This window comes from Eptesicus fuscus, chromosome 11 (genome assembly GCF_027574615.1).
Source record: "Eptesicus fuscus isolate TK198812 chromosome 11, DD_ASM_mEF_20220401, whole genome shotgun sequence".
NCBI classification, from domain to species: domain Eukaryota; kingdom Metazoa; phylum Chordata; class Mammalia; order Chiroptera; family Vespertilionidae; genus Eptesicus; species Eptesicus fuscus.
The window spans coordinates 72,091,389-72,113,932 of record NC_072483.1 but is presented as its reverse complement, the minus strand read 5'-3'; the positions used below and the strand labels follow the sequence as shown (position 1 = coordinate 72,113,932).

At 51.0% G+C, this 22,544-nt stretch overlaps 1 protein-coding gene and 2 non-coding genes across 4 annotated transcripts; 1 reads left to right on the top strand and 2 right to left on the bottom strand.

Moving 5' to 3' along the window:
• Nucleotides 1–880: 880 nt before the first annotated feature.
• PTPRN (protein tyrosine phosphatase receptor type N) lies at nucleotides 881–16,451 on the bottom strand. 2 transcript variants are annotated; one of them, XM_008145133.3, is made up of 23 exons: nucleotides 16,337–16,451; nucleotides 14,862–14,912; nucleotides 14,521–14,634; nucleotides 13,703–13,799; nucleotides 12,705–12,966; nucleotides 12,273–12,627; nucleotides 11,730–11,861; nucleotides 10,883–10,917; nucleotides 9,946–10,211; nucleotides 9,664–9,750; nucleotides 9,266–9,345; nucleotides 9,026–9,090; nucleotides 8,149–8,367; nucleotides 7,307–7,507; nucleotides 7,062–7,209; nucleotides 6,837–6,910; nucleotides 6,520–6,597; nucleotides 6,325–6,444; nucleotides 5,261–5,427; nucleotides 2,313–2,366; nucleotides 1,392–1,456; nucleotides 1,175–1,248; nucleotides 881–952 (listed from the first exon to the last, which is right to left on the bottom strand). In XM_008145133.3, exons 1-23 carry the CDS (start codon nucleotides 16,449–16,451, stop codon nucleotides 881–883), a joined length of 2,931 nt encoding a protein of 976 aa, XP_008143355.2. The 2 variants fall into 2 exon arrangements, with proteins under 2 accessions (XP_008143355.2, XP_054578956.1); XM_054722981.1 differs by lacking the exon at nucleotides 9,664–9,750.
• MIR153-2 (microRNA mir-153-2) lies at nucleotides 4,290–4,373 on the bottom strand. The gene has a single exon (NR_129181.2). It is a non-coding gene; the product is annotated as a microRNA mir-153-2 (primary transcript).
• A 3,712-nt stretch (nucleotides 16,452–20,163) lies between the features above and the next one.
• On the top strand, nucleotides 20,164–20,292 carry LOC114232870 (small nucleolar RNA SNORA3/SNORA45 family). The gene has a single exon (XR_003618986.1). It is a non-coding gene; the product is annotated as a small nucleolar RNA SNORA3/SNORA45 family (small nucleolar RNA).
• Nucleotides 20,293–22,544: the final 2,252 nt, after the last annotated feature.

The window sequence follows — 22,544 nt, the reverse complement described above, 5'->3', positions numbered from 1 at the left end:
ATCGTTCCTGAGGCCCGAGGGCACAAAGCAGCTGCCTGAGAACTGAGAGGAGAGGCATCAAAGAGGTTTGGCATGCCTGGGTTCGAATCCTAACTCCACCAACTCCAAGCATGGAGGCACCTGGGAGACTGCCCGGCACCCAGGAGGCCTGGTTATTAGCTCCCATTCGAACCCTGGAGAGGCTGCGCCTCTCCCGAGGACCGCAGGCTGGCTCCAGACCCGGTCTGGAAGCAGAGCAGACAGGAGTGCGTGGGAGTCCAGGTTGCAGCTGCACACACAACACACTAACTTTATTCACAATGATACAAAAGTAGATTTTTCTAGAAACGTTCTGTGCCAGAGGGAGAAAGTTGAGCAGCACGTGACCAAAGGCAGGGTGTTGGGAGAGGAGCTCTGAGGGTGAGGGCAGGAAGGGGAGGGGCCAGAATGTGGGTCAGGGCGCCAGGACAGCAGGCAGCAGGGGCTGGAGAAGCCGGGGAAGCTGGGTATGGTGGCCCTTCCACCCTGTTCTGTCCACACTGGAAGGTGGGAAATGGGGGTGTCCCTACAGACATGTTAGGAGCATCCAGGAGAGTGAGAGGTGGGCCAGGGAAATCAGGCAGGAGGAGGCTCTGGGTGCAGCGACTGCCCACAACGCTCCTCCTGGCTGGCTGCCAGCTCCCCCATGGGACCCCTGGGGCTCCACGTGTGTGAGGCAGAGCAGGCCTGCCCCTTCCCCCTTCCCCTACCTTCCCCTACCTTCCCAACACTCCTCTTGGAAGGGCCTTGCCCAGGAGGGACCAAGGTGCGGGTGGGGAATGAGGAGTGGGTACACAGATAGATGCTCACACAGGCATAGAAGGGACGGAGCCTGGCTGCCCACTGGGGGCCCCCCGCGGGCTCACTGGGGCAGGGCCTTGAGAATGGCATTCACCTCTTCCGCCACAGCTGTCAGGGCAAATTCAAACTGGTCCTGGGAAGGGCAGTGGGAGGAGGGTCACGGGAAGGCCTGGTCTCTGCTCCGGCCTCAAGGAGCCTTTAGGAACCGGAGCTGGGAGGTCACTTGGGAGCGGGGGGGGGGGGGGGGGGGGGGGGGTTGTACACAGCAGGCGGGGAGGCAGGCAGGAGAGGCAGCTGCTGCTGGTTTTCCTGGGGAAAGGTGGCAGTGAGGGTTGGGGCAGGGAAGAACAGTCACCTTAGAGCGAACCAGGCCAGGTCGCTGGTCACGGACATGCTCCAGGGTGGCGGCGATGTCGATCTCCTTCACTCCTGGGGGCAGGGGGCACAGGGCAGCTCAGCGGGTGTCCAGAGGAGGACAGGACCCAGAAAGCTGGGCCATCCTGGGGTGGGAGGCTTGGAGGCTTGGACAAAGCCTGGGGCTGGGCTGCAGGCCCTGTGGGGAAGGTCCTCACCTTTTGCCATGCGGTTCAGTACCATGTCGATGAGGACGTAGGTGCCAGTCCGCCCTGCACCATCACTGAAACAGGAGAGGGCCACAGCCTCAGCTCAGTGCAGGACCCAGCAGATAGGGGGAGGGGTGGGGGAGATATGAAGGCCTGGGGTGGGAGGACACTGGTGGAGCCATTAGAACTGGCTCGGAGAGGGTGTCAGTGAGCTCAGGCTGAGGGAACGGTTACAGCACCTGGGCCCTGGGAACTGGGCCCTGAGTTGGAAGCCTGTGACCTCTGGGGTGTCACTTGGCCTGACCGGTTCAGCTCACTGGATAGAGCTTCGTCCTGTGGACTGAGGGGTCCCAGGTTCGATTCCAGTTAAGGGCATGTACATTGGTTGCGGGCACATCCCCAGTAGGGGGTGTGCAAGAGGCAGCTGCTGGATGTTTCTCTCTCATTGATGTTTCCAACTCTCTCTCCCTCTCCCTTCCTCTCTGTAAAAAATCAATAAAATATATTAAAGAAAAAAAAAGAAAGAGGAGCCCTGGCTCAACCCTAGGGTGGAGGAGGCAGGAGGAAATGGGATGGGTTTCCAGCCCGTTTTTGTGTAAATGGCCAGATGGAATATATTTCTACCTTTGTGGGTCACGTATAGTCTCTGTTGCTCATTTTTCTTCTTTCCCCTTTAACCATTAAAACATGAGAACACCATTCTTAGCTCATGGGCCATTAAAAAACATGGTATGCTGAATATAGCCCACGGGCTGTAGACTGCCAGCAGGCATCAAGGGGACAGGCAGGTAGTGTGCATGGAGATGTGCACAGGGTAGGGTGTAGGCCCAGAGGGGCGAGTTTCAGGAATGCTCCACCTCAGGGCCCTCTGGGCTGTGTCGAACCGTCTTGTCCCCGTCCGTCCCCATCCCACAGCCCCTCTCCACGCACCTGCAGTGCACAATGATGGGGCAGGAGCGTCCCCGGTAGCACTTGTTCACCTTCCTGCAACAAGAAATGGGCGTGAGGGCCAGTGGGCATCAGCAGAGGGAAAGGAAAAGTGAAACACACATCTGTGGACCTCTCTCTCTCTTCTCCCCACAAGCCCAGATCAGAGGAGGGAAGAGGGCTGGAGAGAGGAGTCAGGGCTGAAGGCAAAGAACTGGAGGTGGTATAGGTCGCACTGGGCTTGCCTTGTCACTTACAAGCGCTGTGCCCAGACTACACACCTGCAACAACTGATTTTACCTCTTTGAGCCTCAGTGTTCTAACCTGTTAAATGGGGGTGATAATAATAGTAAACTTCTCCTTAGGGTTCTTATCATGTCTACATGAGCTAATCCATGTAAATAACTAAGTGCCAGGTCTAGCACACAGTAGATGCTCAATAAGTGGTAGTTACTATTAACGATAATACGTAATATTAACAGCCACATCTCCCAGAAGTACAGGGAGGATGGGCTTTTTGGTGAGTTCAAAGGTGTCAATCTTGCCACATCACTACTCCACCCCTCTGCCCTCCTCAACAACTGCCCAGGCTGACCCCTTCACCACTCAGGTTCCCTTCAGTGCTCATTAGCTGTGAGGTCCTATAGCTCTAGGCACAAAGCTCCTTTGTCCAGGGCAGGACAATCAACTCAAAGCAGTGTGCTACTTGCTGCCTATCCCCCTGGATCAGCCTCACCTCAGCACAGGCATTCCGTGGTTGGGTCACATTCAGACTTGGGGTCCACTTGGACCTCAGACTCTTCTCTGCTGCCCTCACCACAGCTCACCAAGGAGCAGAGGATTTCTCTTTCCTTTAGTCACCCAGTCTGACCTGCCCTTGCCCCATTACCTTCTTGCTTTGAGAGTAACCTGCAGAATCCTGATACCCACAATGGGCCAGGACTAGGGAGGACTGTCTTAGGGGTTAATAAATTGTTTCAGGGGAAGATTCCCCCAGACTTGTAGGGGCAAGGTGACTTTGAGTGGTTTTAAAGGAGTCCACATAGTTTTCTAGCACATTCGTTCACACGTCAGAGGGCCGGGGTTGAACAGAAGTTGCAGTAGTGGTTCCCAACCATCTAATAATAATGATAATGATAATAAACAGTATTGAGAATTGAGCCTTGCTATGTGCCGGCACTTAAACTAGATTTTTCAGACTTTATCCTTTTGATTCTTGCCACAATCCACTAAAGTATGGCTGGGTCATCATCTCATTGCACAGGTAAGGAAACAGAGGTAGGTCAATGAACTTGCTTGGGGTCACTTTCTGAGACTTCCCTCTGGTTCAATAAATACTATATTAAGTAGCACTTAATTTGTTCTGGGTGCCTAATGCAAACAGGGTTTACATAATTCAGCCTAAAGCAAAGGAACATAACTTTTTAGCTTACCTGGGCAGCCTTAAAATGGGTCCATGTTCTAGAAAGATTTTTAAAATGTGGAAAACAGGAAATAGCTCTGATGCCCCTGGCCTTGGTTTTGAGAAGCCAGTGCCTCAGGCCCAATGGGTCTCAGTTAGAAACCATTGTTCTGAGGCTCAGAAACTCTCCCCGGGTCTTCACCCACCTCTGCTCCTCTGCTCTCTGCCCAGCATCTAGAGACCTCAGGCTAGCCTGGCAAGGGGCAAAGAAGCAGGAGGAGGCCACAGCGCGGGGGAGGCCCTGCCAGTGTGACAGGCTTCAGCCACCTGTCTGGGGAGAGGAAAGCACAGGAAGCTGAAGCCTGCCCTGGTTGTGGCTTTGGTGTCAGGACAGGGTGAGTCCCTCAGCTTCCTGTCCCAGCCCCCACCCCATTCCCCTGAGTCCCCAAGAATCCAGAGATCCTCGGGCACTCCCTTTGATTTGTCCCTTCTCTGTGTCTCCCTAACCCCAGCTCTCCCAGCAGCCTTTGGGGTGGTCCCTGAACCCTGTGTTCTGTCTGTCTTGTCCATGCAGCAGCCACACCTGCCAATGATCACTTTTGTGACTATGCAACTGGAGTGAGAATACTAGCTGCAGATCACAAAAATGACACTGGCAGCTGTGTGTGTGTGTGTGTGTGTGTGTGTGTGTGTGTGAGAGAGAGAGAGAGAGAGAGAGAGAGAGAGAGAGAGGCAGAAGAGGGAGGGGAGAGGGAAGGACAGAGAAGGGGAGACAGACAAAGGGAGGGGGAGATGGAGACATATAGAGACAAAGAGGGGGAGGACAGACAAAAGAGGCAGATGGGAGGGAAGTGAAGAAAAAGATGGTTGGGAACAAGAAAGGGTACAGTTAGAAATGGGCTAGAGGGTAAGAGTGAGACAGTGATACAGAGATTAAAAAAATGAGGAGAGGGAGAGTGGAGAGGAAAGGGAAGGGAGGGAAAGACAGAGGGAAAGAGAAATAATAGAGGCAAAGAGGCAGAGAGGGATAAAGAGGGGAGATGGGCAGGAGGAGTAAGAGATAGAGAAGGGACAGCAGACACCGAGACAGTGCCAGAGGCCAGGAAGAGCAGGACAGGAGGAAACCGGAGAGCCAGGAGGCAGGGGCCAAGTAGAGAGAGAGAAGGAGAGGGGAGGAGCCAGAAATAAGGTGAGCCTCTCTTGGGAGAAGTAGGTAAATAAGAAGGAGCTAGACAGAGAGGCAGGGGAGAAAAAGGGCCTGAGAGAGAGACAGCAGAACATCTGATAGAGAAGAAATGGAGCTGGACCACAAGGGTGGAGGGATGGGCACGGAAAGAGAGCATCAGTCCTGGTTTGGGGCCCTTTGGAAGGGGGAGCTGGAGATGAGGCCAGGCTCTGAGTCAGGGAGGGTCTGTCTCCCAAGGCCAGGAGGATCTGGTGGGCTAGAACGTGGGGAACCCAGATCGCAGCCTCCTGATCCCCGGCTCTTTGGAGCCTCCCTCAGGACGCCCCATTGATCGCCGGGGCCAGCAACATCCAGGGAGCTCACCTGCGGAAGTCCAGCAGGGGCCGAGTGGAGGCCGGAGTGCCCTCTGCCGGCCAGCTGAGGAAGTGGAACTGCGTGAGGGTGCGCGTCTCTTGGGTCTGCACGTTCTTCAGATAGAAGCTCCGCACCAGGAAGTCCTCGCACCAGATGTGCTCAGACACCAGGTTCACCTGCCCAGGAATGGGGTCCGGGTCTGAGCACCTCAGGCCCTTCCCCTGTCTGCGTGCTCGCTCCTTGGCTTCTCCAAATCCTCCCAGCCTCATCGGCCCCTTCAAATTCTGAATCCTCAAGAAGCTTACCCAACCACCTGCCCCAGTTTCCCAGCTGTGCCCGAGAATCCTAGCTGCCTGTGTCACTTACCTACGGCTTAGGGCAACTGGTGGCTTTTCCACCCAGACATAACTAGTATGAGCTTCTTGAGGCCAGTTTCTCCTTCCTCTTCCTCACATAGTGTAGGAAAGTGTCTGTGCCACACACATATAAACTGAAATTCTGCAATATTTTCATTTGACACTTTTTCTTTAACTATGAGCAAGACCAATACAAAAACTTTTTAAGAAAGACTAGTGTTCGTCTGGTGACGAGAAGCTTCTGTGGTGCTCTTGGTGTCATACAGGGGGACCCTCCCATTGGGAATTGGTTCTCCCATCCCCTGCTTTGCCTCAGTTCCCTACCGATCCTCTCTCCTAAAGGAAAAGCATGTTCCTATTTTTCATAAGCCACATGTGACAAATGGTATTTCTTTCTTTACTTTGGCTTCCAGGGAACTCGGAGCTAGGTTGGGCTTAAAGTATTATTGAAGTAGGTCTGAAATCACGGGCTTTGGGCATACTTATCTTCCCTGTCTCTTGGCTCTTAACTTCTTGCCTCAGTTTCAGCAGTTTTATAGTTTTATTTCTGTAACGTTCATGATAAGTCCTTAAAAATGCTTCTGGGCCCTAGACTGTATGTGAGTATATGTGTGTATGCATATGTATGTGTATATACCTCTATATTCATACGTGTATGAATGCTTATCCTCCACGTTCCCCACTCCCATTGTCCCCTGTCCGTGGGGTCCTGCTGACCTCATATATGTGGTAGAGGGAGGAGCCCTCATCTGGCCAGTAGCGATCACACTGCTTGACACCATCCTCTACCAGGGGGGTCAGCATGACGATGACAGTGCAGCCACTCTCCCACACCATCTAGGGACAGAGACTCAGGTAAGCTCCGTTCCAAACTCCCTGGGACCTGGAGAAGCTCTCCCTCCAAGAGCCCACCTGCCAGAAGTCTGCGATTGTATGGGACAGCGGGCCCTGTGTGGCGATGTAGGCTGGCATCCGAGGGTCGTGCTCAATCTGAGGGCAGGGAAGATACACCATGAGCCAGAATGGGAAACGCCTCTGTGGAAAGGGCTGGTCAAAGGGAGCAGGCCAGGGTCTGGGGAAGCCTGAGAACTCCCCATTTCCATGTTAGGATATCAGGCCCCACAATTCCAGGGCCTCAGGTGGGGTGGGTGGTGATCATACGGGAATGGAGTTTATGGGAAAAGAATAAAAATGGGGCAGAGGTGGGGCCAGGAGCCAGGACCACTCACAATGGGGCTGGCGTTGATGTAATCACTCCGAGAAGGGCTGCTCTCCACCTTCAGCTTGATGCGGGCGTGATCATCTGCACAGACCCAGTATCCCACCCCAGGTGCCCCTCCAGTTATTGGGGTCCTGGCATTTCTGCCACTTAGTTTGAACCAGGAGCCCAGCCTCTTCCCCCACACCCTCCAGAATGCCCAGCAGAGAGAGGTCAGCCAGCAGGACTCACTCACAGGGCAGGAAGTCTGGGTGACGATTCTTTTTGATGTTGCCCTCCCCCTGGGCGGTGGCACAGGTGTTGGGCTCTGCCTGGTAGGCACACAGAGCCTGCCACTCCTGGGCCAAGCGATCCCGGTTCCGAAGGTGGTCCTCCATGTATGCCTGCAGGGACCCCACAGCCAGGCTCTGGGCCACTCTGTCAGCCCTGCTTCTCCCACCATCCTGCCCCTCACCCTTCTGGGCCCAGGCTGGTCCTGACCAGAATCATGTGTCCCGTGGAGATGTCCATGTTGGCCTGGGCGGGCTCCTCGCACCAGGACGGGGTGCTGCTGTGGGAGCTGGGGCTGGCCTGGGCCGCATCACTGAACTGGGAGGACACGCTGCTCACCCGCGAAGGCTCTGGCGGACCCTCTGCCCGGTTGAACAGGGACTTTGTGGCCATGTGCTGGCGGCACAGGTCCTGCAGAGGAAGGATCCAGAGGGGTGCAAGTGTTGCCTTTTCAACAGGGTCCTGGGTTCAATTCTGGATCCCCAGGCTCATCCTTGATTGATTTTGAATGACACCTATCTCCTCTGGGGTGGAGCTTTCTGTCCTGGCCCTTGTCCTTTTGGGGGCTGTTCTGCATGGGTGGTGCCTATGACAACCTCAGATATTACAGCAGGCGTTCTCAAACTACGGCCCGCGGGCCACAAGCGGGTGTTTTTGCCATTTTGTTTTTTTTACTTCAAAATAAGATATGTGCAGTGTGCATAGGAATTTGTTCATAGTTTTTTTTTAAACTATAGTCCGGCCCTCCAACGGTCTGAGGGACAGTGAACTGGCCCCCTGTTTAAAAAGTTTGAGGACCCCTGTATTACAGAGTGGGATCCCAGAACCCCAGAATTGTAGAACTGGGAAGAACTTAGGGACCATCTGCTTCCTATTCCAACCCATTCAAAACACTCCACAACCCTCCCACTGGGGCTCCTCCAGCACCTCCCAAACATTCCGAGGGATGGGCACTCACTCCCCATCCAACTCCCCACCCTCATCCCAGGTGAGACCCAGGCTCCTGAGCCCCTTCCATTCCCTCTCCTCGACAAGCTTCTGGGGCTGCACACCTGGTACTCAAATGTGGTGTCGCCATGGGCCCCCTCAGGTCCCAGGGCTGCCAGGCGCTCCTTGTCCCGCTTCCGAGCATGCTGCCGCACACACAGAGCCACGGCCAGTGCCACCAGCAGCCCGGCCACACCCACCAGGGCCACCAGAGTCAGCAGCACTGAGCGCATGGGAGAGGTACTGCGGGCCTGTCGGGGAAGGGCTGCAGCTGCCTCCTCTCTCTGTGGGAACAAGGTAGAATCGAGGGGCGCCATGCTGGGGAGAGATTTAGGAGCTGCTTCTCACCCCTGTCCCATGCCACACTCCCTGCTAAGATAACTCCTGGGGCAAAGCTGGGAGAGCAGAGGCATGGTGGTACAGGCAGAAGGGCTCAGATGGACCCCAAATCCTCCTTCTCAATCCCCATGAGACCAACTCAGCCACACTGAGTTGCTGGAAGCTTAGTGGGTGACCCCACCAGGAGTCCTTGCATTTAAAAATGGAACTAGAGAAGTGGAGAGACAACCCAAGGAACCGAATAGACTGTGAGGCATCAGTGTTGGATGAAGAATCGAAATATAGTTTGAGTTTAATGTCTTTTCTGTGCAAGGTTGTCCCTTGGAATTTAGAGATTGCTCTGAAGGCTATAGGCTCTCCACTAGTTCTTGCCAAGCATGCTGCCTTCCTCTATATGGAAGGCTGGTCCTGCAGGGAGGAGCCACTGGGGCCATCTGCTGGCCAGAAAAAAAACTGCATGGGGAAGGGCTGCTTTGGAGAAGTGGGTGAGCCAGCCAAGTATATGAGGGTTCAGCTCCCCGTTCTCCTGTCAAGTTTGCCTCCACCTCTTGTGGGAAACGTCAGCCCTCTAGGGCTTTGACTGATTGTGCATTTAGCTCGTACCTGTCCCACTCCTGTCTGCAAGATCTGGAGCCCTGTCTGTGCTTCCAGTTCAGACTTCACCAGCCCTGCAGGGAGGACATAGGTCAGGCTCTCTCCAGCCCCATCTGGTCCCCACCTCATGTCACGCTATGCCAGTTGGCAGGCGAAGCCCATGTGGACTTGGACTATTTCAAAGGGAGCATCAATCATGGGCCTGGGTATATCCTACTAGGGCTGGGGCTAGGGCCAGGCAGGATTTACCAGCTTGCTGGGTCACATCAGCCAGAGACAGGTTCTGTTCATTGTGCCGGATGCGGAAGGTGAGAGCTGGTCCCACCACACTGCCGAATAGGAGCTATGTTACTGCCTCACCCACCATAGACCCAAGACTCTGAAAGAGAGGCCAGCTCTGACCCTCTTCCAATTAGAGGGTGAGGTTGAAGCTAATCAGAGATGCCCTACAAGGGTATTTGAAGCCAGGGAGACACTGGATGAGGCCAGCCTCAGGGCTAGGTGTGGCTGTACCTTCAATACATCTGGGAGCATCTCTTACCCTACCTTGGACTCTTCCCCTCCTCCCTTGAGCTCCTCCAGCCACCTCCCCACTCAAGCCACCTGCTTTCTAGATCCCTGCCTCCCCAGCCAGATAGCAGCCCCACCTGATGTTGATGAAGCTGCCCGAGGACATGTGCACATGCTCAGCCAGGATCTCCAGCAGCTTCACTCCTACAGCCAGACTCAGGGGCCTGGAGGTGGGCAGCAGGCAGAGGAAGAGGTGGAGACCCTCTTGGCCACTTTCTTGAAACAGGCCACCTCCAAGGGTGCAGAGCAGCCCACCCCCCTGTCTACTTCACATGTGGATTTCTACTCTCTGCTTCCTGCCAGGCAAGCCAGCCCAACCCCCAGGGGACTGGAAGGCTTCCCCAGGCTGGAGCCCTTACTTCTGGTCAGTGACAATGTAACCATACTCCTCTGCTGATGGCCGAGCTGAAGGCTGCCCCGCCACCGTGGGCTGGCTCTGGCCCAGTGGACTTTTCTTCTCCATCAGGACAGGCATGGCAGGGGGGCCAGCAGCTTTGGGGGGCTCAGAGCTCAGCACCTGCTGGGCTTTATCGGAGATGGGGTGGGCAGTGGGGTATCCAGGCAGGGAGGGTGTAGGGGGTGCAGGCTCCGCTGCGTCTCCACCCTGCACCTGCTCCTCCATTGTCTGTTTAGAAGAGATGATAAAAGTATGGTCTCTGTATAGTGGAAGGGCTAGGGGTGGGTTTGGGCTGGGGGTCTACACCCTGGACCTTGAGCACAGTGGTGCTTAGGACTTGTTTCTTTCTGTATCCTCAGGGCTCAGTACAGGTTTAGGTACAGAGAGGTCGCCCCAAAAAGTAAGCCAAGTAGATGAATAAATGAAGGAGTGAGTGAGTGGAACATGATCTGTGATAATCCACAGGATGGGGCTGGAGTGGGGGGAATCTTGGGAGCGTGGTTTGGTAGGTAGAAGGTGAATAGGCAGTCAATACGTAGTTTTTAGACTCTGATTTAGCAACAAAATATTAGACATGAAACAGAGAGAGCTCCTCAAGTTCCAGGAGCATTAAGAACCTGCCTGCTCACAGCTCCCCACTTCCCTTAGGGCTCCTCAGAGCATGATCTCAAATGATTGTATTGTATTGAAAAAAGCAGTGAATCAAGAAATGCTAGCTTCTAGTCTGAGCTCTGCCATCAACTTGAGGTGAAACTTAGGCAATGACTATGGGCCTCGGTTTCCCCAAAACGAGGGGTTGGAGAATACAGATTCTGGGTCCTGATTCTGAGGTTTAGATTTCAGCAAGGGGGTTTGCTGCCATGGGGCACTTATGAATCAGAGAGGTAATGGGAACTCACTTTCTTGATGTCAGCTCCAATGTTTACAATCCCTCCTGTAGAGACAGGAAAAACAAGACTCTGGGCAAAGGGCCAAGGCCAAGGTCCACACAACACAGATGGCAGGAAGGGCCAGAGGCCTGAGCCTGTTACACCTGCGGTGGGCTCTTTCCTCTCAGTCAGTGACCAAGACTCTATCATTGGTCTCATCCTTAGCATGGCCTCATGTCTCTTTGCTTTTTTTTTTTTTTTAAATTGATTTCAGAGAGGAAGAGAGAGATAGAAACATCAATGATGAGAGGGAATCATTGATCAGCTGCCTCCTGCTCAGCCCCTACTGGGGATCAAGTCCGAAACCTGGGAATGTGCCCTTGGTTGGAATCGAACCTGGAATCCTTTAGTCCACAGGCCGACGCTCTATCCACTGAGCCAAACTGGCTAGGGCTCTGTGCTTCTTTCTTAATTGTTTTATTAACTCTTCCCTCGGTCATTGGCCACACCTCTCAAAACTATTTGTTCAGTTCCCCCTCTACCCATAAATATTGTCTTCTTTGAATTGGCCACGCCCCTCTTTGAATTGGCCTCTTTAGGTCTTCATTTTCATCCACTTACCTTTCCCAGTGCCTCCTGATTCCTGCTCACGCCTCCTGTTGACTTCGTTTTCCATGACTTCCACCTGCTAGTCCTTTCCTGGTCTAACCCCTCAGCTCATCACTGCACCCCCTTGCTCCCTGCCTTTTGCTGGCAATGACCCCATGTCTCAAAAGAACTCTGACCCTGACCCTGACCCTTCCCCTCTAGGCTGCTACATTTGATCTTGAGAGGTGGGGCACGAGACCGTTGCTGGTCTCTCTGCCTGAACACTCACCCAGATTTCGTCCTGCACCCTTGGGCAGCAGCTGCAGCAGGGTTGAGAGAGTGGAGAGCTGCTCAGGAGTCAGCTGACGCAGTTCCACCCTGTAGCCCGCCAGCACAGCTGCCAGTCTCTGCAGAGTCACATCTGCTGGGAGCCAGACACAGAGCTAAGGGCTGCTGGCAAAATGGACTTGTAGGACTCAGATACGTGAGTTGGGGGTAAGAGGGGACTAGCACATTTAAGAGGTTTTTCTAAAACACCAAGGCACTAATATTCTCCCCTTCCAGCCCTTGTCCACACTTTGGGGGAAAGACCTTCCTGGGGCCAAGACCAAACTTAGGCTGTCCATGGACACCTAGACTCTCCATCTGAAAGAGTCATGTCAGCTCCACCCCCACTGTTCCTACACTGTCTACCTAGTGCCTGGCATAGATGAGTTTGTCAGTAAACACTAGTTCAATGTTTGAATGGCTTTAAGGACAAATTAACAAGTATAGGGGTAGTCAGGATAGCCCCCCAAAGCAGCCTCCACAGGCAGATGCTGAGGACTATTACCTGGCTGCTCTGCTGGGGAAGGAGTCTTCTCTCCGAGACCCTCCAGTCCTTCCTCCTCATAGCCCTCTGAGGAGTCCTCTGCCTGGCTGCTGGCCCCTTGTGCTGGCAAGTTTGGTGCCCTGGCCCTGCTGGGCACTGGCAGCTCCTGGGCCAGGTAGAGCAGACCTGACTCCTGGAAAAGCTGAGCAGGTGAAGGCCCTGGAGGGTCCCCATAGGAGTGGCCAGAGTGAGCCCCAAACATGCCTTTGGGGGCAGTTCTGCTGAAGAGGGCAGGGGGTTCAGCCTTGGACAGGGGGCCAACACTGACCATCCCTGGGGAGCTCTCTGAGCCCCGGGAACCATCACGGGAGCCAAACTGTGGAAAACCAGAGATCCAGGTTAAGATCAGGGCTGGGGGATTGGGGCGGGGGTGGGGCAGTGTCTAGGGCTCACCTGATGGAACAGGTAGGGCTGCAGCAGGGTAGCTTCATAACTCAGGGCAGGGTGAGGGGGCTGTGGGGACAGCAGCAGATTCTCCAAGAGTGGGGGCAGCAGCTCAGCCTGCAGAGGGGACAGGGAGGAGCCAGCCCCAGCCCCGTCCCCACCTGCTGGAGGTCGAAGCAGTCGGTGTGGGGCTGCGGGGGCGGGACCAGTGGGCATGCCCTGTAAAAGCAGTTCCTCAGCGGGACCAGGTCTCCTGGGCACCAAGCCAGATCTGGGGAGGAAAGCAAAGTGTGTGTGGGAGGGGAGGAGCTTGGCGTGTGGGGCAAGGGCATATGGAGCCTACAAGGCAGAGCCGGTGGGGCCAGACAGGCTCAGGAGTTTAGAATGAGGCTGACCTCTTAAAAAATGAGGCAGGCTCAGGGGAGGAGAGAGCAGCATGGAGAAGGCCAGAAAGCCAAGCCTGGGGAAGAAGTTATAGCCTCTCTGGTAAGCCTGGGTCCCTGAAACACAGGGGCAGAAACTAGGGAAACGTGAGGCTAGGGATGGAGAAGGGGAGAACAGCAGCAGAGGAAGGCAGCCTGGAGCCTCTCTAGATGGACTGTGGCTGCACTGCCCCTTTGCCCCTGTGTGCATGTCCCCTACTCTCCATGTAGGTTCAAATATTCAATACTCTGCACCCCACCCCACTCTACCTTCTTCACACTGGATATCATCATCTGGGTCCCATGCCCTCCTTTACTTTTCTCTGCTTTACAGGGTCTGAACAATGCCTTCAGAGGCCCTTACCACAAAAAAATGACAGTATCGCCTACCATATCCAATTCAACACAGTAATGAAACTGAACATTAAACAACTTCAGCTCCTATCGGGTATATGACCATTCTTGTACTTCTTGTACCCATACCTCAGCCTGCTGACCTTGGCACCCATCTCCTTCCCTCTGTCCACCAGCAAGACCACAGACCCACCAGCCTTATGGTGCTGGTGGTTGAGAAATAATGCCTACCTGTCCCTTGGGTGGGGCTCAGGGGGGCGAAGCCTGGGGATGCGTTCCATCTCCTGGGAGATCACATACTGGGTGAGGTCATCATGCCAGGACAATCCTGCCAGGGGACAGGATAGGGTAAGGTTGGCTCAGCACAGTCTGAGGGTCCAGTAACAGGGACCAGTAGAGATCACCACTGTACCTCTTCTCTGCAGTGTATTGAGTTTGACAGAGCAGAGGAGCAGTGGAGAGGTTCGGAGACCTGGTGGGTGATCTGAGCTGTCCTCCTCCCACCCTCAGGATAAGATTTTGGAGTCAGACTGCCTCCAGTAAGACTGGGTTTCAATCCTCTGCCACTCACTAATTGTGTGACCTTGGGCAATTTGCTGAAATTTTCTGAGCCTCAGTTTTCTCATCTGTGATATGGGGGTTTATACCTCCTAAGATTGTTGTGATAATTAAAATAACACAATGTAAAGTGGTTAGAATAGTACCTGTCACATAGTGAACTTTCAATAAATGCTATTATTATTATCATAATTATTATTTATATTCTTCTTTTTGTTAATCCTGAAACTTAGTTTTCTTTTTTCCAGTGGCTTCTTCTAGAAGCCTCCTCTGGACTCCTCCAGAGAGTCTAAGTGCGAAGAGCCCATCTCTAGGGTTCCACTCCACTCCTATCTTGCTTCCTTGTCCAGCAAGGGCTGAAAAGGTGTGGCTCTAAGAATGGGTGTGATAGAAATGTTTCGTGAGAGAAATCTTTGAGTCAGGTGGCCCCTCACTTCCCCACCCTTATCTAATCAAGTTCCAGTCTCTCCTCCAGTGCACACAGACCTCACCTTGGGACATGAGCTGCCGGAGCACACCTTGTAAGCGTTGAAGAACTGGGGATGTGACTTGCAAAAGGGGCCGAGCCTGCCCCACTCCCACTTGGCACTGTCCAAATAAGCCATCTAAGAGCACAAAAATTGTGTTAATACAGGATGTGAACAAAAAGCCTTTCAAAGTCCAGGTTACAAATGGGCAGGACTCTCCACATCTCCTCTCTTGGCTTCAGAGAGGTCTGCTCCTCCAGGCTAGTTGCCTTTCTGCCCAAGCCCAGTACCCCTTCTCCCCTCCAGGCATTCCCCCCAAGTCTATTGTGTCCCCCCATCTTGTAAATCCTATACCCAAGCCTCACCCTGAATACAGACTTCGAGGTGAGAGCAGAGTCTACGGTCAAACAGACAGCCTGTAGAGAGACAGGTGAGCAGAGGTTCAGACAACCACCCATAGAATAGTCAGACGAATGGACAGGCTGGGAAAGGGAGAAGCAGATGGGTCTATTTTTCCATCCTAAGGAAGAAGAGGGAAGAGGCCTAGAATTCTTAAGAGAAGGAAACACAGTGTCTGGCTTTGGGTTTTAAGCATCTGTGAGTCTTGGATCCTTTCCATAAAGGTTCAGTTTGCTTAACCGACTGATGGGGAAAAGGAGCTTTCCATGTGCATGGGGGTAGGATCACACACTTCTATTCTCATAGAATTACCATGGGGGAGTTTGTGGCCAAATTCTGAGGAAAGGGGGATTTTCCTCCCCAAATCTCCAAAAGCATCCTAACTACGATAGCCCGGGACTCAGAAGCGGTAAAAACCCTAGCACATCTCCCTTCTGTGTGGGAAAGGGAAAAGGGTGGGGTGACTTTAAGGCAGTGCTCCCCACACTGTCACCACTCTCGATGGCCCCGGCCCGTTGGCGCTGTCCGCGGTGCTGAAGCCTGGAGCCTGGAGCCTCGGGGGGCTTGCCTGGAAGCAGTTATGGGAAGGGAGGGGTGACCAGGCAAGGAGTCTCCACGGGACCTGACCCCTCCACCGCTCGCTCCAGCCTTCATCTACCATCCTACCAACACGGCGCCACAGGAAGTATCCTTCATTTGCCTCCAAGCCCGTGGTGAAGGAGGGCGCCAGACGGCTAGGCTGCACCCCTTCTCCCAGGAGCCCCTAACCCCCACCCTCCCCGGCCCATGAGTCAGCGCTGACTGTCTCTGCCCGATGAGAAGTGAGTCAGCACTGGGCCAGGCTGTGGGGAAGGGGATGGGAGAGGACCCTTCCCTCTTCACCCTCTTCTGTCCCCTCCCCCAGCTGTCGCCCTCTTGTCGGAGATCAGAACACAGCAATCGGGCTCTCTAGGCACAAAGAGAAACCCTGACTCTCCCCTCGGCCTGATTTTCTACAGGGAGCAGGGACTCCTAAGCTCGCGGCCCCGACGCCTATCTCCCGGAGATCAGGATGCCCCCGCCCTCCTCCTACCCCCCTCGCCACCCCTCAGCACCGGTCGCCACTTTGGCGCCTCGGCACGAGTTGCTTCTCCCGTGGACTTGGAGCCTGTCTCTAAGTCCTCTGTCCATATACCCCCATTCCTCCCCCCAAACCCGCGATCTTCCCCTGAGCCCACTTCTCTAAGGTCCCGCCCCATATTCCCAGCCCAGCCTCCAGGCCTACGCCCCTTTCCTGTCTGACGCCCTCTTGTCGTCCTCATCTCGCAATGCCTCCCCCTACCCGACTCCACACGTATTCTACCCGAGATCCCCACCTTGGAGACACTTGCCCCGCACCCCCCACTGAGTTTTGCTCCCGGCACCATACTCCTCTACCCCGGCTCCCCCCTTTCCTCCTGACCGTGAGCACTAATGGCGCTGCAGCCTCCCGGGCGGCAGCTCAGCAGCAGGAGGCAGAGGAGCACCCGGAGACCTCCGGATCCTCCGGGACCCCCAGGCCGCCGCGGGCGCCGCATCCTTCCGGGCTCCGCGCGCTGGCTGCCCAGCTAGAGCTGCAGCGACGCTGGCGGGAGCCTGCCGGAGGGTCCAAGGCGGGGCCTGCCACTCCCCACCCACCTACGAGGCGGGGTCTACACGCCCCTCTCGCTGCAATTTGGCCAACCCCAGGCGGGCAGTGACGACACGTCCACCCCCGGCTCTTACGCTTAGCTTATTTGCGTCATACGTGGCGTAAGAGCACTGTTTTAGCAGGGGACCTACCCACCCTCTTCCTCCTCCACCAGATATGTGTCTCACTAGAATTCCCACTTGGCCCTATCCCTATGACATATGCTTTTCCCTAAAGACCACCGCCTCTCTGACCCAGCCACAGGGCTGGCGAAAAGGGTGGATGGGGACCAGGAAAGACACGCGAGTGGGGGAGTATAAACCCTAAGATGAGGAGCATAAAAGTGACCACAAAGGTATCTAAATTAGGAGCAGGAATGGTTCTGTGTGTATGCCCGGATTCCAGTTCTTGCAATGCCATCTACTGAGGGTACAACTTCGTGCAAGTGGCTTAACCTCGCTGCGCCCTTTCCTGATCTGTAAAATGGAAGTGCTAATAGCACCTCGCTCATGTGGATCGCTTGAACAATGATTGCACTGTCATATACTAAACACTTGGTGCATACTTGCTTTCGTTATTAGCCTTGACTCTCCTTTCTTTCGCCCTCTTCCACCTTGAGTCTATTTAAAAAAATGGTCTACCTGCAAAATACTATATCTCCACATCTCTCCATATTCACTATCCTATCTAAACCACTGTGCTCTTTCCTCACGACCACTGCAGTAATCATCTAACTAGTGTTTGGCTTCCACTTTCGTCACCCAATGAGCTAGGGAGTGAGCTTTCTAAAGTTCAAATTTGATCACTTTACTCTCTTGCTTTTCAGTAAGAAATTTCCAAAATACAAAAAATGATAGTAGTGTATAGTAAACACTCATGCACACACCATCTAGACTTAACAGTTATTGGTATTTTGTCATATTTGCTTCTTTTTAGTACTTAAAAGTAAATAGTACACATTTTCCTTATAAATGTTTCAATATGCAACTCCAAGAAATATATTTTCTCACATAATTAAAATGCTATTATGACATCCAATAAAATTTTCAATAATGTCTACTATTATTTGATGCTCAGTTCATATTCAAATTTCTCAAATTGTATTTTAAAATGCCCCTTTCAGCTGTTTTGTTCAAAATAGGAGTCATAGACCACCATTATGTTTGGTTTATTTTCTTAATTCTGTTTAAATTAGCATAGACAGAGTTCCTCCCCTTCCCCATCTTCAATTTTTAATATTTTCTTGAGGATATGAAGTCAGCTTTTCTTCTGAATTTGTCTGATTATTTCCTCATGATATATTTCCCCTGTATATATATTTCCCTTTTATTTCCTATAAACTGGAAGTTATGGCTAAAGTCTTGATGGATCAAGTCTAAAAAATTTTAAAGCAAAACGCTTTATAGGTGATTCTGTATGCTTCCAATTGAATAATTTGCAGAGGAGAGTTGACATAGTCCTATTTCTTTAAAAAATGTGACTACTAGAAATTTTAAACTTACCTATGTAATGAGATATTATATTTCTGCTGGACAATCACTTTAAAAATTCTTTCTTTTCCATTCTCATCAGAACAGACTGCTGGAAGAAGTTTGTATTCACATAGCAGCAGAGACAGTGTATTCACACTGTCTGCAGCTGTAAGGAAGAGTTTATAGATAATCTTTTAAAAAAATCCTCACCCAAGGGTATTTTTTCCATTGATTTCTAGAGGGAGTGAAAGGGAGGGAGGAGAAGGAGAAAGAAATGGAAGGGAGGGAGGAGGGAAAGAGAGAAGCATCAACATGAGAGAGACACATTGATTGGTTGCCTCTCCCACACGTCCCTACCAAGGCTGGGGAACCTGCAACTCAGGTATGTGCCCTTGACCAGGAATCCAATCTGTGACCCGTTGGTCCCTGGGCTGATGCTCTAACCACTGAGAAAAACCAGCCAGGGCAAGAGTCTTAATTTAATGTATTAAATGTACCACATTTTACTTTATTTTTAGCACTTTTGTTTCCTTTTTAAGAAATATTTTCCAAAGGGGGAGAGATCAACCAAAGGACTTTTATGCATGCATATAAGCCTAACCAGTGGTCACGGACAACAGGGGGGTGGGGGCATACACGGAGAGGGGTTTGGGATGAAAATGGGGGGATGAGGACAATTATGTGATACCATAATCAATAAAGAAATTTACAAAAAAAGATTAAAAAATAAAATAAATAAAAGAGGATTTTACAGGGGAAAAAAATATTTTCCAACTATTAGGACATGAACCATTAGGACTTTATTACCTTATACTATCTTCTAAATGCTTAGTCACAAAGTTTTGCAAAGTAGGAGTTCAGAAAAGTGAAATAAAACCATCAAATGGCTTAAAGCTTTGGAATAAACTTGTTTAATTCTTTACATTGGCCTATAATCTCCCTGGATTCTATTTGTGTGTATGTTTTAAGTTATGAATAAAAGTAAATTTTTCTTCTACAAGAGTACCCAATGGTTCCTGAATTTTTTATTGAAAAGACTATCCTCTCTTCTCTGCCATCTTTATTATAAATAAAATGTCCACATTGCATGTCTATCTCTGGGCCCTTTGTCTCATAGATCTACCTGTCTATCCTTTCATCAATACCAAACTTTTAAAATTACTACAGCTTTATACTAAGTCTTGATATCAGAGCAAATGACCCCATCTTCTTTTCAAAATCATTTTTATCATATTTACTTTTTACATTGTTGAGAGGTTCATAGGTTATTACTTAATGATAACTTATATCCAGTAAAGTATACAAACTTACGTTTCTAGCCATACAGTGATTATTAGTATATGTATACAACTCCATTACTCCTTAGAGACACCAAATCTTGATACCTACCCAGTTGCTTATACATATGAATATCCAATGAGTAAGAGTACTTTGAGAAGTATAAAGTTCTGCAGATAGGATATTCCAGTGTTTGGGTGGGCTGAGCATGGGTGGTCAAATTCACCCACTCCCTTTTAATATTTTTCAGCTCCTAGGAGCAAACTGGCAAGAGCCATCAAAATAGTTAATGTGTGTACACTTTATAGCATTTCTGTGTTGATTCTTGGTAGCAGGATGAGTGAGAGAGCCCTGGCAGAAACTGTAATGCTGGAGGTGAAGACCCTCATAAAACAGCAGGGTGCAGGCCTGTCTGACATGGAAAGGTGGGCAACTAGACCACACAATGTAGCTGGGTGTGGGCTGGGAAGGCTGGCATTTCAGTTGTAGTCCCACCCTCACTTTCCCCACTTTAGGAATGGTCATTGAGAGAAAACAACACAGACCAGCCTCTATGAGCACTAAGGGGCTGTGCTCTCCTCACCCCACCTCCTTTCCTGGTCCCACCTTTTTCATTGCAGAGGCCCTGGCCTGGTCCGAACCCCACCCATCCTGCCTCAGGACAAACCACAGAAAGAGTTTGCATGAAAGTCCATTTTAATGATCCAGATTTGGCTCATCCTAGAACCACCCTCTTTGCCCCCTTTGGAGGATAATGGGGAGGACAATGGGGTAGAGCAGTTTCACACAAAGTCTTAATCAGCGACAAGGTTGTGGCCTACTGTGGGGATCGGGGAGCTCAAAGAAGCCTTAAAAAAAGAAGAAACAAAGCCCGAGACTAGAGTCACATCTTGACAGCTATTGTCCTGGTGTGCTAGAGTTCTCGGAGAGAATCTGCTGGTCTTGATTCACTGACGAGGGCAGCAAGTGCCCCTGGTAGTGCCCAGATCAGAAACATAGGCAAAAGAAGAAGAAGAAGAAGAAGAAGAAGAAGAAGAAGAAGAAGAAGAAGAAGAAGAAGAAGAAGAAGAAGAAGAAGAAACAAAGGATTGGAATCAGTATGTGGTGAAGTCACCCCTCCCTCATCCACTCTCCTTCCCCAAAAGCTTCAATAACACCTGGTTTGAGTAAGCCCAGTGACTCAGCCCGCCAATTGCCTGTCTCCTTGGCTCCCACACATAGTTCATCTCTGCTCCTGTGATTTTCCCTTGGGCTCAGGGTTGGAGAAGAATGACAGCACCTTGTTTGCATTTGCAGAAGCACCATGGTAACCAGTCCCTCACAAGTGGGTCTGTCACTTGGCTGAGTGCATTGACCCAGCAACCAATCCAGGCTTAGGAAGCCCAAATGCCACCTCACAGCAGTGGGAACCAGTTTCCTAGGAGAGCATGCGGGCTGGAAGCCCCCTGAGATGCAGGCTGCATCTGGATGGAGTGGCCAGCTGAAGGTGCTAATCCCACTGCCACTACCCGAGTCCAGGCCTCCTGTCTCCCCTGGACCAGGGTGATGGGCTCCTTACAGGACTGTTTTACTCTTCTCTTCACAATCCATTCCCCAGCAGCACTAGAGTGGCCTTTTAAAATCATATATCACATTATGAAATCCCCTTCCTTAAAAGCTCCCTGTTAACTTGCCACTATACTAAGAATAAAATTCAAGTTTTTTACCATGACCTATGAGGCCCAGTATGGTCAGTCCTGGGCCTACTTCTCCCACATAATCTTCTCCCCCTGACTTTTCTGTCTGTTCCTCTAACATGCCATGGTATCCCTGTCTCAGAACACTTGTCATTGCAGTGCCCTCTGCCTGGGAGGACTTCCTTTATATTTTCCTCTGGTTGCCACCTGATTACTAGTATACTAGGTGTACCAGTTAATAATGCGGATTTTTTTCAATAGATGGAGTTACACGTATGTTGATATATATGTGGTTTGATATGTATGCTATTTTGTTGTATTGACAGCAAGCTTCAAAACTTCATGTTAAATTTGCTGAAGGTGTTAACATCATAGATATTTTTATGCTTAAAAATGTTGAATTTCGTGCCCAAAAAAAGAGCATTTGAGGGAAGTTTTAATTCATTATTTTGAAGAAAAGTGCTGCTGAAAGTTATCGTCTACTTCAGGAAGCTTATGGTGAACATGTTCCATCTCAAGATACTTGTGAACACTGGTTTACAAGCAATGGGAAAGATTTTAAAGGAAGGAAAATGGGTGCCACATCAACTGAACGAAAGACAAATGGAAAATCGAGAAGTCATCAGTAAAATGTTGCTTCAATGGCACAAAAGAAAGTCTTTTTTTTTTTTTTTTGCATCTAATTGTGACTGGCGATGAAAAGTGGATTTATTTTGAGAATCCCAAATGCACAAAATCATGGGTTGATCTAGGTCAACCCTCAACATCGACTGCAAGACCAAATCGCTTCAGAAAGCAGACAATGCTCTGCGTTTGGTGGGATCAGGAAGGTGTGGTGTATTATGAGCTTCTAAAATGAGGTGAAACTGTTAATACTGATCGCTACCAACAACAAATAATCAATCTGAACCATGCTTTGATCGTAAAACGACCAGAATGGGCCAGAAGACACGGCAAAGTAATTTTGCTTCATGATAATGCACCATCACACACTTCAAAACCAGTTAGACATGTTAAAAAGATCTTGCCTGGGAAGTAGTAACCCACCCACTGTATTCACCAGACCTTGCTCCTTCAGATTACCACTTGTTCTGATCGATGGCACACGCACTTTCTGAGCAGCACTTCAAAAAGTACGAAGAAGTGGAAAATTGGGTCTCTGAATTGTTTGCCTCAAAACAAGACAAGTTCTATTGAGACAGTATCCACAAATTACCTGAAAGATGGGGGAAATGTGTAGCTAGTGATGGACATTACTTTGAATAAAGCACTTTTGGTGTTTCTCTTGAAATTACCGTGTTTTCTTCAATTACAAAATCTGCATTAACCAGTACACCTAGTAATTTAGGTCATAGTCCCCTAAAAAAGACTTTTGTCAATGTGGGAGAGTCTGATGTTTGGAACAGCCCAACCCCCACTGTGGTCTCAGAGAGGAAAGGCAGGGGCTGGCGGGTAAAAGGCTGGGTCCAGGCTTGGCTCTGCCATGAACCTGCTATGCATCTTTGAGTAAGTCCCTTGATCAGCCTAGGCCCCAATGTCCCATCCAGAAAGATAGATGGGAGTGCTAGACAGTGT